Source organism: Cetorhinus maximus, chromosome 2, assembly GCF_964194155.1.
Source record: "Cetorhinus maximus chromosome 2, sCetMax3.hap1.1, whole genome shotgun sequence".
Lineage (NCBI taxonomy): Eukaryota > Metazoa > Chordata > Chondrichthyes > Lamniformes > Cetorhinidae > Cetorhinus > Cetorhinus maximus.
In genome coordinates, this window is record NC_135880.1 from 125,584,745 (window position 1) to 125,597,507 (window position 12,763).

The following is a 12,763-nucleotide window of genomic DNA, read 5'->3' on the forward strand; positions in this document are numbered from 1 at the left end:
GTCTGCTCTGCCCGTCAATGGCGGGCTGTGTTTCCTGCTGTCGAATGTCGTGAACTTCATTGCAGTACACCTGCACATTATTTTAAGCCCAGCTCGCTGAATCATGCCCCCACGCTGGATCATCCAAGCACATCTGTTTCACAACTGAACATAAGTGATGCACACCTAATGAGCTGCACTTCATAAGTACTTCGAGGTTTGTTTGTCTACCTTGTTTCAGGCGGCACTCGCGGTCATCAGCGCCAGGCTTTGCTGGCAGCACCACATCACTTTTAGGGGGGCTCATGGGCATGTCTCTACTTACGAGACCAACCATAAGGCAGGGGTGGCTTTTCAACAGCTGCAGGGCTAAGGGGGATAAGTGGTCTCAGGCAAGGGAAGAGGCTGCAGGGCTAGGGCATTACTGAGGAAAGGGTGTATCCCAGGATGCGTGTGGGGACACATGTTGATCAGTGCAAGTGGCCTCAAGATGGTGAGGGCTGAGGAGGCAGTCTCCAGAGGAGATGAGGCCAGATGGAGATGTGAGGGTGTGTGTGAGAGAGTGAATGGCGATGTCCCTTGAGTTGGTAGTGAGTGAGATGCCAATGAACATGTGATGGGCTTGTTAGTGTGTTGCCTTATCCTAGCTGCATGGATGATGTCATTCATCCTCTTTCTGCACTGGATGGTGAACCTCTTCTGTGCAGCGTTGGCACTCACCACCTCTGCAACCACCTCCTGAGCCGGAGTGGTGAAACTGATGGGCCTCCTACAGCCAGAATGGGGGTAAAGAACATCGTGGCAGGCTCTAATGGTGTCCAGAATGCATTCCAGGAATGCGTCACTGAATCGGAAGGCTGCAGTCTTCTTGCCTTTCAGGGCCGTGTTTTATGTGAAGCAGTTTTAAGTGGAAGCGCAGAGAAGTGCGCGACTGCACTTTAAATCTGCGTGATGAAGCAGTGAGGTGGTGGGTGAATTGGAGGCCACCTGCTAGCGAAACGGCTTGGTTCCCAAGAATGCACAATAATGGAATGTGGGACAATATGGCGTGAAAAGCCGCCATTGTGGCTGGCGGGCAAAACGTTCTTTTTCCTGCCCGCTACTATACTTAGTGCAAATCTAGGACAATTCCGCCCCATGATTAAACTCCACAAAGCCCAGCTTTTTTTTCCATTAGTAGAAGCCTTAGGACCTTTTAGGATGTAAACCACTTCAATGCAATTTACCAATTTTTATCATGCTATTTATTAAAACATGAATAAATATAAGTAAACAAAGCACTATTTATGTGCAATGTCTTCATCAATTTCTGATGGTGTCATTGCACCCCTTCTGCATGCGAACTCAATGGCGGGAATTTTACATGGAGGCGGTGGCCTCATCCATTGGCTAGAAAGTCGGGTCCAAGTCCGCCTCCACTAGCCCTGGAAGTCACGCCTTAATTTACTGGCAGGAAATCTTGGAAGTGCTGAGGACAATTGGAGAGATGTAGAATGGTTCACAAGGAATTTTCCACTGCAGTTTACCAGGGTTGTGTCAGTTCCCAGGTGCAACTCCAGTGGAAAATGTAGGTGTCCTTATGTAACATTATTAGAATGTTCACAGTTTACTACAATTTATTCCTGGATAACTACTGCACAAGCATGCATACATATACTACATATCGGTGTCCATCTCTGTGGCGAGTCATACTACATGGCATTATGAAGTTGAAACCTCATAGCGTGTTATTAGTGTCAGATGCAAAATTCCCTTGTCTGCTTTTTTAATCAAGGCATTAGTTCATCTTTTTGAAAATACATTACTCCTAACTCACTTTCAATTCTCAACAGGAAATTTCCACGACTACAGGAGGCCATTTAGTCTAACGCTCTAGTGCTGGTGCAGTTCCAAATTGGAGTTAATTTTTCTAATCCAAATTCCTTGATCCTTCCCCAATCTTATATATTTTTCTTTTCCAAGAGCTTATCTAATTCTTTCATAAATGTTGTGATTGATTCAGCTTCAATAGCCACATGTGATAAAGCATTCCATATTTTAATTATCATCACATTTTCCTGAACAAGACTATTCATTGTATACTGCCATCTATATTTGGAAAAAAATCTTGTATTTTTAACTCAATTTTATTCAATCCAAAAATCCTTTCTATTTATCATTCCTCAAAATAAGAAAGTGAGCAATTGTTTCATTTCCAGGCCTCTGCCAATTCTTTTTTGAAAGCTAATGGACTTAATTGGGCGAGTTGACTCTTCCATTACATGATAACTTTTCTCAAAATTAGGTGCTCACCATATGATAAGACATGAATGTAAATGAACGTTCTTGTTGATGCAGCTTATTAGCATCCAAGAACAAGCACGTGGTGGCGAGCTGATGTAGTGGGTTAAGTAAATGGTTCTTTGACCACCAGAGATTGGTATAATTCCAGCCAAGATTAATGGAAATAATGTCTCCTCTCTCTGCTGGTCACTAAGGTTCGATGTGAAAATAGATTTGAATTGTCTCAAACCCGTTCCAATTAATTTGCAGCAGAGCCCTGACATTAAGTTTGTATCAAATTAGCAATTTATAATTTGTTGAGGCCATAAGGATGTCACAGACAAAAACTGGAAAATGTCACATTGGTAAGCTGTAATTGATGCTTTTCTAAAGTAGGGTTTAAAGCATATTGTGGGGAAATTTCTTAGTTGGCTATTTGTAATGAAATTGGAAACATGCTCATTATACACTAATTTACAATTTTGCTATGAATGTTGATCAGCATGGTTTTGGCAGATCAGGAGGAGTTGTATTCTGCAGCTCTTTGCATTAAATTTGACTGGGGAATTTTCAATTTTAACTCTGGAGTCCTGATATTTCTGGAGAGGCAGAGAGGTGTGTTTGCACAAGGGAGGAGGCAAACCAGAAATGTGGGAATAGCTGCCTAAGTAGAATGGCAGTACCTCATTTTTATTGTTTTACTTTGTTTATTGCCCAGGAGCTGTCCAAATTGACCAGTGGGGGTGAACCCTGGCAACCAGGAGACATCATTGGGGAGGTTCAGACTGTTAATTGTGTCAGGAGGAGATAGAGCTGCTTCGATGGGGGGAGGGGGACAATGGATGGAGGTGGTTTGCCAAAAGCTTCAGAAGCTTGGCTTGTGGGGAAGCACTCCTGGCCCACAAGCAGTACTTACTTGCTGGTTCAACCTATTCCCAGGTCCCTATAGCTGCTGGGTTTCTGGGAGCCTAGAAAATCCAGCCGGCCAACATTAAATTTAAAAGCCTGCCAAAAGATTAGGGGCAGAATTTTCTGCCTGTCGGGTGGGCTGGCCCGACCCAATCTCCGGCGGGCGGGGAGCCGATCTCTGCCGGAGAAGCGGGCCCCGCCGCCATTTTACGTGGGCTATGCGCTATGCGCTTCCTGTGCGGGCGGGGGGGATTCCCCAAAAGTGAGAGTGCGCTCTTTTGCGCATGCACACGAAAGAGCGCACATCTCCCTGAGGCTAAGTGCTGCCTCAGAGAGATTGCTGACACTTTTAAAAAGATTAAAAATAGAAATTTTTAAAAATCCTTAACACATGTCACATGAGATGGGACATGTTCATAAATTACACTAAAACTTTATTAAACTGTTTAAAACCCTGCATGAACCCTCATCCTGCCGGTGGATAAGGTTTAATGTTTTTTCTATTGCCTGCTGGGGCTCCAACCTTAGGGTTCGATGGGCAGGTCCTTTAATTGTTTAAATGATCCTGTCAATGGCCTCAATTGGTCATTGACAGGTCGGCGGGCCCGCAGCTGATTTTGCTGCGCCCCCGCCTTCCTGAAAATTTAAATGGGGCGGGATGACGTCGGGGGTTCCAACATCATCCCGCGTCATTATACGCATCGGCAAGCGGGCCCCAACCCCTGCTCGCCGAAAGCAAAATCCTGCCCTAGGAGTGGGGACTCATTAACATATTATAATCATAGATCCGTCTCTCCAGACTGGATTACTCAGATGCCCCCAAATCTGTCGTGGTTACAATGGAACCGAGTGTTTTTGTCGTAGGTTGTAGGTTTTGTAAATTTGCCCATTTGACATCCGCCCCCAACATTTCACCCTCTCCTGTCCACTGTGGGAGGAGTTAAAATTACTCCCTAGGTATCTGAAATCGGAAAGAGATTTATTCCTAGCACAAACAGTCAGAAAAGGTAAGCCAGGGAAAACATGATGCTTTAGCAGGGTGACATTTTTTATTAATTCATGGGATGTTTATAGGTTCCTCACAGAGCAGAATGATAGCCAGCCAGCATCCCTTTATTTTGAATGGAGTAAATAATATCCTTGTTGACTAGGAGTGGCCAAGCATTTTGCCTTTGTGGAACTCTTAGGTGCATATGATTGGGTCTTGCAGGCAGTATCACTAGTCCCGGCATAATGTGGCTGAGTGGGGATTGAGCTGACCCAATGCTAAATGAAATATAGTCCACGGTTATTATGTTGTAATAGCATACTTAGGTAGCCACATCCACTCCTTTTGAGTAGCCCCTCATCAAGCATATATGTATAATGCTAATAATTGCAATAAAGAGACACAATCCTCCTAGAATATTTAGGTGGAAGTTCTACCATTGGAATTGTGCATTAATGGCAGATTGTTAGGATTACTTTTTTTTGCACTGTTTCCAACATTAATTCATTTTTTTGGTTTTCCAGTTAATGTTTAATGTATTTTTCTGTGTTTTCTGCATCATACCATAATGGAAATATAAATAGGAAAATGGATAAATTATTGTTATCAACATTGTAAGGAAACTGACAATGAATATTTCCAAGAGTTCTGTAGAACAAGAAGATCCTTAACGCAGATGGAATCTGTAAAGTGCTTCCCCAATGTTAACATTCATGCGACCTAAGAATGCACCACTGCATCCAAATGAATGCTGCATCAAAGAGCTGCTACCAAGTCACGGGTACCTTATTACACTCCACATGGGTACCTTAGTACACTCCAATCACAATATTCCATGTTTTCAACAGTACAAGATGAAATAAGGCATTGCAGGCAGAGCACAAGTTCTGGACTGGCTGTCCTCAAGTCAGAAATCATATTGTAGAGCTTATTTCCATCGATTGCAGGTGAACAGGAAACCATTTAGTGAACCGAGTCATTGGCCACCTCCAGCCAAACAGCAGCATATCATTAACACTCAAGTGACCATTTTATCCCTATCCACCCAGCGAATATTGGATTTTTTAAAAGTTTCATTTTACAGGATGTGGGCGACACTGGCCAGGCCAGGATTTACTGCCCATCCCTAACTGCCCTGGAGCAGGTGGTGCTGAGCTGCCTTCTTGAACCACTGCAGTCCATGTGGTGTAGGTACACCCACAGTGGTGTTCAAAAGGAGTTCAAGGATTGTGGGAGTGAATGTTTGTAGATGGGGTTCCAGTCAAGCGGGCTGCTTTGTCCTGGATGGTGTCAAGCTTCTTGAGTGTTTTTGGAGCTGCACTCATCCAGGCAAGTGGAGAATATTCCATCATACTCCTAGTTTGTGCCTTGTGGACAGGTTCTGGGGTGTCAGTAGGTGAGTTACTCGCCACAGGATTCCTAGCCTCTGACCTGCCCTTGTAGCCACGGTACTTATATGGCTAGCCCAGTTCAGTTTCTGGTCAATGATAACCCCCAAGATGTTGATAGTGGGGGGATTCAGCGATGGTGATGCTATTCAATGTCAAGAGGTGATGGTTAGATTCTCTCTTGCTGAAGATGGTCATTAGCTGGCACTTGTGTGGTGTGAATGTTACTTGCCATTTGTCAGCCTAAACCTGTATATTGTCCAGGTCTTGCTGCATTTGGACATGGACTGCTTCAGTATCTGAGCAATAGCGACTAGTGCTGAACATTGTGCCATCATCAGTGAACATCCCCACTTCTGACCTTATGATGGAAGGCAGATAAGCTGCTGAAGATGGTTGGGCCTAGGACACTACCCTGAGGAACTCCTGCAGTGATGTTCTGGAACTGAGCTGATTCACGTCCAACAACCACAACTATCTTCCTTTGTGCTAGGTATGACTCCAGTCAGCGGAGAGTTTTCCCCGATTCCCATTGACTCCAGTTTTGCTCGGGCTCCTTGATGCCACACTCAGTCAAATTTTGCCGTGACGTCAAGGGCAGTCACTCTCACCTCACCTCTGGAGTTCAGCTCTTTTGCCTATGGTTGAACCAAGGTTGTAATGAGGTCAGAAGCTGAGTGGCCCTGGCGGATTCCAAACTGAGCGTCAGTGAGCAGGTTATTGTTAAGCAAGTGCCGCTTGATAGCACTGTTGATGACCCCTTCTGTTACTTTACTGATGATGGAGAGTAGACTGATGGGGCAGTAATTGGCTGGGTTGGATTTGTCCTGCTTTTTCTGTATAGAACATACCTGGGCAATTTTCCACATTGTCGGGTCGAAACTTATGTTGTAGCTGGATGAAACAGCTTGGCTAGGGGTGTGGCAAGTTGTGGAGCACAGGTCTTCAGGACTACTGCGGAATGTTATCAGGGCCCATAGTCTTTGCAGTATCTGGTGCCTTCAGCTGTTTCTTGATATCATGTGGAGTGGAATCAAATTGGCATCTGTGATGCTGGGGACCTCTGGAGAAGGCTGAGATGGGTCACCATTTGGCAATTTTGGCTGAAGATTGTTGCGAATGCTTCAGCCTTATCTTTTGCAGTGATATTTCTGGGCTCCCCCATCATTGAGGATGGGGATATTTATGGAGTCTCCTCCTCCATTGAGTTGTCTAATTGTCCACCACCATCCATGACTGAATGTGGCATGCAAGTAGTCCTGTGTTATAGCTTCACCAGGTGGACACCTCATTTTTAGGTATGTCTGGTATGATTTTCCCTCTTGTTTGTTCCCTCACCACCTGCTACAGGCCCAATTTAGCAACTATGTCCTTTAGGACTCGTCCCCCCATTGAGGTCCCCCACCCAGAGTATATTCAGAGCCCTTGCCACCCTCAGTGCTTCCTCCAAGTGGTTTTCAACATACAGAAGTACTGATTCATCAGCTGAGGGGGTTGCAGTACATGGTAATCAGCAGGAGGTTTCCTTGTCCATGTTTGGCCTAGTGCCATGAGACTTCCTGGGGTACAGAGTCAATATCGAGGACTCTCAGGGCAACTCGCTCCCGACTGTATACCACTGTGCCGAAACCTCTGCTGGGTCTGTCCTGCTGATGGAACAGGTCATACCCAGGGATGGTGATGGTGGTGTCTGGGACATTGTCTCTAAGGTATGTTTCCTAGCCCCCAGATGTTAGTCAGGAGGATTTTACAGGGTTGACAGAGCTGAGTTTGCCATTATCATTTTTTTGTGCCTAGCTCAATGCTGGGTGGTCCATCCGGTTCTGACTTTTTAGCATCATGGTACAACTGAGGGTTTGCTAGGCAATTTCAGAGGGCAGTTAAGAGTCAACCACATTGCTGTTGGCTCTAGAGTCACATGTAGGACAGACCAGGTAAGGACGGCAGATTTCCTTCCCTACAGCGCATTAGTGAACCAGATGGGATTTTAACAACAATCGTTTAATGGTCATCATTAGACTTTTAATTCCAGATTTTTATTGGAATTTCACCATCTGCCGTGGTGGGATTCGAAACATGGTCCCCAGAGCATTACCCTGGGTTTCTCAATTACTAGTCCAGTGACAATATCACTATGCCACTGCCTCCCCTGATGAGTGGACAGTTAGAATCATTGTGAGGTTCATTCACCAAAATCCCTCAACCATCCTGCAAGCTACAATTTTAATCCTTTTTTTGAGAAGACGAGAAGAACACCCGCCATGTCCGGATTCAAATGCGTCAATGATAACATCATTGAGGTTCAACCTCTATGCTAGCCGTGGGTCCGAGTAGGAAAGCAGTTGTGGATTCTGTGCCAGAGCAATCTAGAGGGAAGAGGAATTGGGCCAGAATAAGCCTAAAATGGTGAGTCTTTTTCTTTTACGAGAGCATCCCTCTGGGTCCCAGAGGAAAGATTAGGCTCCCTGCCTCCCAATCTCCTCCTTACCCCAGGACCCTGCCCCACCCACTCTCCCCCCCACCTCATCCTGATCATCTTACCTGGATGCCAGGCACCATTCCTTCTGCCGCTCAACATTCTGTTCTGCCCCATTGGCCAACTGTTACGTCCTACAAGTATCGTGTTTGAAACCACTGCGGCCTTGCAGACTTGGCCTTGGAATAAAAACTTCCTGAGCCAACCATATTCGCCCTCATCTGTCCAATTCTCACCTCAAGTTACAATCAGGGCTTTGGTCTTTGGCTGTGCTCTCAACATTTGCACTGTGCCTCCTTCCACTTGGGTATTGTCTGATAGTTTGGATGATGCCAATTTGCTGCCCAGAGTTGTATGAAATAACAGACTGATGCATCTACTATTACAACTGCCTGTGTTGCACAGCCAGTTGGACCAGATTGTACTGGCCCATGCTGAGATTCTGCGGTCTCACCCAGAGCTGTTTGAGGTTGCCCTACCAGCAATATCCTTAATGGAAACTCAGCAACCTTTCACTTCTCAAGTTATGCTCACTCGGTCAAGCACACAAGGCAGGTATTAGTGGATTGCACAAGACAATTATTCTTGTTAACTGTTCAACTCAAAAGTAAGTTGTTGAATAGATTTTGCTTCGTTCATTTGGTGTTGGTGTTCATGATTGTCATGAGTTGAGGGCAAGACTGCAATGTATGGGGTGTTACCAAGTGGCGGAAACACAGAACTGAGCGCCTGTGTATTTTTCTATGCAAAATGAGCAAGTATCATGCACAATAAGTTAGAACTGTTCTTTCTTTTCTTTGGAAGTTGGTTGCTGTCCGAACAGTTCAATATGAATGGAATACAGACACAAAAAAAACCAGAAGGTATGTAAGTACTGCAATGAGATCCTCACTAACAAACCAAGCCAAACTGAGGGGTGTGTAATTTTCTGCTATGTGGGAGATAAAACACAGCTGTATGGTCATCCTTACTACCAATAACATGAGTGTTAGCTAAAGCTCTAATTTGTTAGAAAAACACCCATTGCACAGTTGGCACTGAATTAAGGATGGTGCAGGGATAAATTACGGGCTGAATTTTCATTGTGGGGGGTAGGGTACTGCATGGTTGCTTCACCCACACCCTGGCATAAAGGTCATGGGCTAGCCCATCTGTACTTGGTTGGCTCGCCACTGCAGCTGTTGGGCTGTTCATTGGCTTGAGGTAGGACTTGTAACCCCATCGGAGAGAAGGTCCCAAATCAGAGAGCTGCCGGCCAATCAAATGGCCAGCAGCATTCCTGTCTCAGCAGTGCCATTGTGAGTCCCGAAGAAGAGGAACTATGGAGCCCCAGCTTACAGGCAAGTCTGGGTCTCACCAGGGCTAGGCTGTCAGGCCCCAGCGAAGAGGGTGGGAGCCCAGGATTGACAGGACAGGGGGCAGGTGTAATGTGGTGGGGAGAAATACCTTGACGGGGGGCGGGGGTGGGGGCTCCGATGGGCACAGGATGCCTTACCAGGAGGCATCAACCCCTCCAGCTTGGCCATGATGCTGCCAGGTGACTCTTGGCACCTGTCTCCTTGCTTTCGGTACAATCCTGGTGGTGGTGGGAGGAGGTTTACGGCCTCAATTGGTCCATGAGTGAACAAGCTGCCTGATTCCTCTCTCTTGTGAGTTAAATACCCAGAACAAAAAACAGTAAAAACTGGGAAATAAGAATACTGGTACGAACTGTTTTTTCCTTCTGGGGTACCTGTACAGTGGGTAGAGTGGGAAGGCAACGCAAATGGCGCTGCTGCCATGGTGCCCAATTTTGCAATTTTGGCTGGTGAATAACATACCCTGAATCTTCTCTGAAATTAATGCTTTGCTGGGTTTAATTACTGCCCTTTTAGAAGTGTATATCATGCAAACTACTTTGGAGGTTTTTAAAAGCTTACCTGAATAGATGTCATGGGGTGGCCCTGGTGAACGGCCCATAGTGCCGTCCACAGCATCTTGTGGTGATGTAGCAGGCTGCAATGGTTGAATAGTGAGGCAGTCATTGAGCATTTCCTGGTCTGGCTCATTGCTGGATCTTAACTGCATACAGAATTAAAACAAATTGAGTAAAGAAGGAAACAGTGACCTTACACGAGAGGCATCAAAATCTGTAACTGAGTTAAAAAGGAAATATTATCAGTTGGGCATTGCCCATTAAGCATTTATTCTTGAAATGGATTGTTAACTGAAATAGACTGTGACAAGTTTTTTCACATTACAAACCATTCAAAGTGTTTTTAATGTGACTACTCATTGTTCCACGTAGGAATTTAAGAAAGACTTGCAAAGTGGTTACATAATCAAGATACGTACTTTCCAATGTCACAAAGTGAAAAACATTCATTTCTATTTGACCCATAATTTTGTCCTAGTTTAGTGACAGACTGACATTTCTGCATAAAGTATGGGAAGGTTAATCTCTCTGCATGCAAAAACATGGTTGAGCAGGTGGTGATAGGTTCTTAGTGCAGGAAATCAGATCAGATGCAACATGTGCATCTCCACCTCTCAGCAGTAAATTGTTATTAGACCACTGGGAGGCCATATTAAAAAACTGCTTTTTGTGCCACTGTATTGTTTAACTGTTTGGGATACGTGTGCTGCATGCAAATTGCCCTTTTTCAAGTTATGGCTCATAACTTTTGTGCCATTTCTTACTTTGCAGCTTTTGTAACATTCCCAAAAATATACAAATGCAGCAAAAATCATTAAGTTAAGTAAGCAGTCCTTTAACTTAAAGAATGTTTCTGAAATCTATTCCAGATTGGTGGAATGGAAGCTTAAGTGAGTTTGGGTTTTCTCAACCCAGACACACAAATTAAAGCCCTGGAACTAAGTAATTCAAAATTAGCAGTAAATTAAGTTGTAATAATTTGTATAGGAAATGGAAATGTCAAACCAGCGCAGCAGAGGCTGCAGTTCTGAACCTGGGGTTGTGCACATAAAATTTAATTTCTCATTTCTGATTGGGAGAAATAAAAATAGACGAGGAAGCAGTAGTCAGGATCTACAGATAATTTTGGGCAAAAGAGGGAGGAATGAAGTGAACATTTTTTTGAAAATTAGCATTTACTGAGGTTTAATCTTGCGAGTGCTATAATTAAATTGTGAATACAGGAAATACCGCCTAACTTGAGGATACAAAAGGGAACAGTGAAACACAGTTTACGACACCAGTGGGGATATCGAATAAATTACAAGAATTTTGCCATGAGTAACATCAGTCAATTCATGATTCCACTGTTCAACATCATATGTTCTATTTATACAACAAATGATTTTATATAACAGTTACACTGCACATTTGCATCTTTATGACATGGTTTCAGGTTTCCAGTCAGGTACCATCTCTTCTATGTATTAAGAAAATTTGAAAAACAGCTTTGAACGTGAAATTATCTTGAACACATCTTCCCGTTAGAGCTGAAAGAAACTGAGGCTAGTTAGAAGCTTGCCAGAGGCAGTCTGTGCCTGCAATTAATTGCCTGAACATGCAGTTCTGCTTTTCTCCATTGCATAGAAATATGACCAGACCGAGAAAGATGAGGTGAAACAACTTAGACAGCAGAGGGGTCAGTACACTACAGTGAAAAACCTAAAGCACACCATGCAAATATTTCACCGTATACACGTAGAGCCATGTTTTCTTCCACTGATGTGAACAGCCATTGTACTGACATCTCCCAATAATGCAACAGTAGTTGGAATGTACTGGCAGTATACATGTGTTCAGCAAACATTTGTGCAATTCTTTACTAAACCTTTAAATAGTGATGCCATTACTATCACAACTTATCATGAAAATGTCATTGCATTATTTGTGGCAGTATTTTGAGTGGCCGATGGGGGCAGGAACAGAGGTGGGCAGGCATGAAATTTCGTTCCACTAGCCAGTTGCAAGCTGCAGGTCCCCCTGAGAAGGGGATCACACCCCACAATGCTGGTCCGGCAACTGTGGCCATTTTTTATTTCAAACTTTTAAAGTTGCTGAGAGGGAACCTAAGATGGAGGTGTCCTCTCTCTCCCTTAACTGCAGTGGTGCGCTGCATTCCATATTGGAAGGTCCTCTATTGGCATTCCAGCTTCAAGAGCGTCCTTAGTTGAATGTCAAGTCATGGCTTCTGGCCACTAATTGGCCAATCCAGACAAAATCAATGTCTTTGATTGCTCCCGACAGGGTCTGCCGTTGGGACCTGCCTTTGACCCCAACGTTGCAGTTCCAACCTAAAATGCAAAATCCTGCCCTTGGTTTCCACACCATCATGATGATATTGAGGTGCAGCTCTTTATCCTCCTAATATTAGCAACAATTCTTTAATACAGAATGGAAACACATTCAATTTATATCTGCAGATATAATATCCGAATTCACACACGGGTGAGCAAGCCAACACTTAGTAATAGAGTCATAGAGGTCCACAGCACAGAAAAAGGCCCTTTGGCCCATCGAGTCTGCGCCGGTCAAACAAGTACCTAACTATTCTAATCCCATTTTTCAGCACTAGGCCCATAGCCTTATATGCCATGGCATCGCAAGTGCACATCCAAATACTTCTTAAATGTCATGAGGGTTTCTGCCTCTAACACCCTTTCAGGCAGTGAGTTCCAGATTCCCACCACCCTCTGGGGGAAAAAATTCCCCCTCACATCCCCTCTAAACCTCCTGCCCCTTACCTTAAATCTATGCCTCCTGGTTATTGATCCCTCCATCAAGGGGAAAAGTTCCTTCCTGTCTACCCT

The 12,763-nt window shown here is 44.4% G+C and overlaps 1 protein-coding gene across 1 annotated transcript in view; it reads right to left on the reverse strand.

Moving 5' to 3' along the window:
- Positions 1–12,763, reverse strand: part of LOC144697391 (zinc finger protein GLIS3-like) — a 690,064-nt gene that overhangs the window by 175,022 nt on the left and 502,279 nt on the right. The window contains exon 7 of the mRNA XM_078569373.1: positions 9,922–10,063. Within this exon, the coding sequence (XP_078425499.1) occupies positions 9,922–10,063 (142 nt within the window). The remainder of the gene's footprint in view (positions 1–9,921; positions 10,064–12,763) is intronic.